The 5282-nt window shown below is 38.3% G+C and overlaps 1 protein-coding gene across 1 annotated transcript; it reads left to right on the top strand.

The window, feature by feature from the left end:
• Positions 1-962: 962 nt before the first annotated feature.
• Positions 963-1901, top strand: LOC126075587 (olfactory receptor 6C2-like). The gene has a single exon (XM_049883424.1). The coding sequence runs from the start codon at positions 963-965 to the stop codon at positions 1899-1901; it is 939 nt and encodes a 312-aa protein (XP_049739381.1).
• The last annotated feature ends 3381 nt before the right edge of the window (positions 1902-5282 follow it).

Raw genomic sequence — 5282 nt, 5'->3', positions numbered from 1 at the left:
AAAATTTCTTAATAAAAATTAGTCCATTTAGCCAGTTTATTAATGGATGATGCTTGAGCAAGTTACATTTCTGAAGAACTCAGAGAATATAAGCAGCGAGGTTAGAGGGCTGGTGGGAAATTAGTTGGGAGAGGCAATCTGAAAGGAGGAACAGCAGCAATGGTTGAAAGGAGAGGTCACTAAGATATTCAGAGACAGATTCTGAAGACTGCTGCTCAGAAGAGCAGGGAGGTCAATCTCACCGGCAGGGAGCCCAAGGACCACAGACCATTCCCTCTGGGATCTGGCCACGCCCCCAAACGCCATGACAGGCTTCCTCAGGTTAGTTCTCAGGTCCCAGGAAAAGGTTTCTTGTAACTCTTCAGGAAGCCCTCTACCTAAAAAACACTTTTACTGGTTTAAAAGTGCTTTCATTTACTTAAAAGCAAAAATACACAACAAAGATACACCTTTGTATTTTAAACTTTTTGTTCCTAATTCGGGATCATTCTAAGTGCAAAGCTATTATCCGGCCCTTTGCAGTTATTTTATTTCAAAATACAGCCAGAGACCAGAATAAAATACTCCTTGACAAATTCTTCTCTGTTACAAAAGTGGAGCTGAAAAGGAGGCTGGGAAAAGCAAAGAAAAAGGAGGCAGAAGAAAAAAATGCCAAGAATAATGGAATAACCTGTAACATTGATCAGACCTATGTCCCGAGACAATGATAATGAGAAACACCATATGAAACGAGATGCACGATTGCTGCTGCGTGTTTTCATTTGACATCTGTATAAATATCATTTCTAATAAGGGAATTATAGGCCTTTGGTTCATATTTAAATATTCCCAGTGAAATTCTACAACCAAATGACAAATGCATTATATTAATACTGATTGCATCTTTGCTTCATGCTCCATGCTGACATCTTATGTTGCTTGTGTCTTCAAGTCCAATCGTTTTTGACTTGACACAGGAGGTCATGACAAATCACACAGTGATAACAACATTCATCCTGCTGGGGATGACGGAGGACCCAAAATTACAAATCTTGCTTTTGGTATTTTTATTTCTCACCTACTTTTTGTGTGTGGCTGGGAACATGGCAATTATCACTCTCACACTTTTGGATTCCCATCTTCAAACTCCCATGTATTTTTTTCTCCGAAATTTCTCTTTCTTAGAAGTCTCATTCACCTCTGTCTGTATTCCCAGATTCCTGTACAGCCTGACAACTGGAGATAAAACTTGTACCTATAATGCTTGTGCCACGCAATTGTTTTTTGTTATCCTCTTTGGAGCAACTGCGTTTTTTCTCCTTGCTGCCATGTCCTATGATCGCTACGTGGCCATCTGTAAGCCCCTACATTACACAACCATCATGAACAACAAGCTCTGCACTACACTCGTTCTCTGCTGTTGGGGTGCTGGCCTGTTGATTATTGCCCTCCCTCTTGGCATGGGTCTCCAGCTGGAATTCCGTGACTCAAATCTCATTGATAGTTTTGCTTGTGATGCATATCCTATCCTACAGATTGCCTGTTCAGACACAGAGCTTATAGAAAAAGTTGTTTTGGCTTTTGCTGTGCTAACACTGATTACTACCCTACTGGGTGTGCTTCTCTCCTACACATACATCATCAGCACCATTCTAAAATTCCCTTCTCCCCAACAAAGGAAAAAGGCCTTTTCCACCTGTTCTTCTCACATGATTGTGGTTTCCATGAGCTATGGAAGTTCCATCTTCACCTACATTAAACCTTCAGGAAAGGAAGGAGTAGCCCTTAATAAGGTGGTGGCACTGCTCTTTACTTCAGTTGCCCCTATGCTTAACCCTTTCATTTATACACTACGAAACAAGCAGGTAAAGAAAGCCTTCAAAGACACAGTAAAAAGGATTGCATTTCTCATAAAGAAGTAAGAGATTGTGGACGTTTTCAGGGTAAGTTTTGTTTAAATCTAGATAACCCATGAACTTTTTACATGACTTTGCCAAATATAAACTTTCTATTCTGTAGATTTGTCAAACTACCTATGCCTGTGAACATTTTTCTCTCATAATTAGGAAAAAAAAAATCAAGGTACGCAGTTCTCTTTCATATCTATTCGCTTTGGTTTTTTTTTTTTTTAAGACTGGATTCGCAAGGTGCCCAATATTGTAAAACGGAAATCAAATAAATAAAATACAATTCTGTGGCTATATGGCCTGCTCGTGATGTGGATTTTAAAAGCCCAGGGAACATTTTCCATCTGAGAACAACTTCAATGTCTAACTTCCAATTTTTCATGAGTAATTAAAAGTATTTACGGAAGCTTAAAATATGATACGGGACAAAATTTTGTACTCCAAAGCTCTTCTTTCATTTTGAATTTTTCAAGATATTTCTGGATTATTTTCTGGTCCTTTTTCAGGATTAATTAGAAGGAGTTAATGGGACAATCATAAAGATTGTGCAGAGAACTTTCATCTTTCTTTTGAACTAATATTATTCACAAAAATAGTTTCTACTGGGTTATGTGAAAATTATTTGGATTTAGTTCTTCCTGACATATAATAAAAGTAGAGAAAAGAAGGAACCCCTTTCAAGCGTTGTGTGTCTTCTGCTTACACTGACAGTGTTTACAGTCTCAAGGAGAAAAAGCCCTGAATTTGGAGACAAGATATCTGCACCTTGGTTGAATAACTTCTTCAACTACCCAGAATTCCATTATACCTTGTGTAATGAAAATGTTCAGAGTCAAAAAGATTAATAAAAATAATAGGTATTGTTCCTAATTTGAGAAGAACATGTTAATGGACATTTGGTTGGCTAGAGTAGGCTGACTTCTGGAAATCAATTCCTAGCGAAGTGTGAAAAAACTGAATGGACCTAAAGACGAAGGAGAAGAATAGATAAGGAGGGAGAACACTACAAGCAACCTGGACCTACCCATTGCCGTGGAGTTGATTCTGACTCATAATGATCCTATAGGACATGGTAGAACTACCCCATAGGGTTTCCAAGGAGCTGCTGGTGGATTTGAACTGCTGACCTTTTGGTTAGCAGCCAAACCCTTAACCACTGCACCACTAGCACCCAACTTTGACTATTAATTCTTTCTATAAGATACTAAAAGCCTCTGTCCACGTGCTTTCTTTCCGAAAATATTGTGTATATTTTAAATATGTATACAAATGTTATTTATGTTTAATGAATATCATCTCATGCTCAAATATAACTATTCAAAGTATGGCTAGTATTATGCATAGTAGTATAGAAAATTCAAAGATGTAAATCTGCCTCATGATAACAACTTAATATACAAGAAGTACACCATGGAAAGTTAACAATACAAGAAATTTCACAAGGCAATAGATATTGAAGGGCCACATGTATGACACAGATCATGAGTGTTTTCAATAGAGAAAAAAGGTCTCTATGGCCTAGGGAAATAATGATAGCTTTTATGTTATTTATTACATGCCGGACAGTATTCCAATATGCAAGACAATAATAGAATACAATAACAGAAACAATTAAAATCCTATGCATTGTATATATTATTATCAATATCAATATTGTTCAACCTGTTATTATAATACCTTCTGCCACTTTGGGTAGCTAACCAATAGGTCAGCAGTTCAAATTCACCAGCTGCTCCTTGGAAACCCCATGGAGTGTTTGTAGTCTATCCTATAGAATTGCTGTGAGTTGGAATCAGAATCCACTCCATGGCAAGGGGTTTGATTTGGCCACTTTGGGAAGGAAAGGCAGTGGCATTCATTTCTTGAATTTCGAATGTTCCAGACCATAGGACGCCTTCTTCGAAGTGAAGACTGAATGAGACTTGTCCCAGACACATGTAAGATCAAGGTGCCTGAAATAAATAACTCATTAAATAGGAAATAAATACAGGAGAAAAACTGAACTCAATCACTCTTACAGTTCTCAAAGTGAAAGTGACAGGAGATAGCTTTGCATAAGTTAAGTCTTCAAGGGCTGCTTAAAGAAAAACAGTACCTATGGGAAGGTGGTAAAATGTATTGCTTACGTAATGAAATTGTTGTTTCAAAGTCTGACCCAAATTAAAAACAAAAAAATGTGACTTTCTATGCTCACAGCAACCTCTGCTATTTAAACCAAAGGAGACTATGATATGGATGTAGGTGGACAAAGCAGCCTTAGAGCCAAATGCTCTGCCACTACAAGCTTAGCTTGTTCTTAGAAGTAAAGTGGACTGAAAAACTTCAGTAATTAAGAGAAGACTATATTAGTTAACACATTAAATTAAAGGACATTCAAATGCTGATGTCATTTATTTCACAAGTCATTTCCCTCAAAATTAGAGAATAAAACCAAATGAAACCTATTGCCATTAAGTCGATTCCGACTCATAGTGACCCTATAGGACAGAGTAGAACTGCCCCATAGAGTTTCCAAGGAGCACCTGGTAGATTTGAACTGCCGACCTTTTGGTTACCAGCTGTAGCACTTAACCACTATACCACCGGGGTTTCTCAAATTAAATGAGAGGAGTTTTAAACTGGTAACAGGCAATAACGTTAAGCCTAAGAACTTTATAGCAGAGGGAAGGTTGAAGTAAGAACATCAATAGCCAGTATAAGGATAGAATGTACAACTGTTAACACAATCAGCTGCTAAACAAAAGGCTGGCAGTTTGATTCCTCCAAGAGTCTCCTTAGAAGAAAAGCCTAGCAATCTACTTCCAAAAATTCAACCATTGAAAACTCTATGGAGCACAATTCAAATTAGACACAAATGCAGTCACAATGTGTCAGAACTGACACAATAGCAACGGGTATTGGTAACATGATAGGAGAGAAAGAAGAAAGGACAGAGAATTCGGTGTGTGAATTGACCCTGACCTATCACTCAGTCCTGCCTATGAAAATCCTCGTTCTGCAGCTTCCTAGTGCTTGGCAAGATACCACCTCTCCACTAAACCATTTGTACCATGATCCGAAGTTGGTTTCCTGGATATAAACATGTCTATAAATTTTTTTTTTATAAATATATATTATGAACCCTGAAGAACACAACTTACTAACTCAGCTGTTAGTGAGTGCTGACATTACCAACTCTAAATGCTCCCCCCATCCCACCCCCCCAAAAAAACACTGCCTTTGCATCAAATCCGACACATAGCCACCCCGTAGGACAGAGTAGACCTGCTCCTTAGGGTTTCCAGGGCTGGAAATATTTACACAAGCAGACTGCCACAGCTTTCTTCCACGGAGTCGCCAGTAGCTTTGAACCGATGAACTTTTGGTTAGCAGCCAAGTGACTTGTCCACTGTGCCA

The sequence above is a fragment of the Elephas maximus genome, chromosome 4, assembly GCF_024166365.1.
Source record: "Elephas maximus indicus isolate mEleMax1 chromosome 4, mEleMax1 primary haplotype, whole genome shotgun sequence".
Lineage (NCBI taxonomy): Eukaryota > Metazoa > Chordata > Mammalia > Proboscidea > Elephantidae > Elephas > Elephas maximus.
This window is presented reverse-complemented; position numbering and strand designations above follow the sequence as displayed.

What these genes read in the sequence shown, in the direction of transcription:
- LOC126075587 (XM_049883424.1), top strand. Translation starts at nt 963, where the DNA reads ATGACAAATCACACAGTGATAACAACATTCATCCTGCTGGGGATGACG.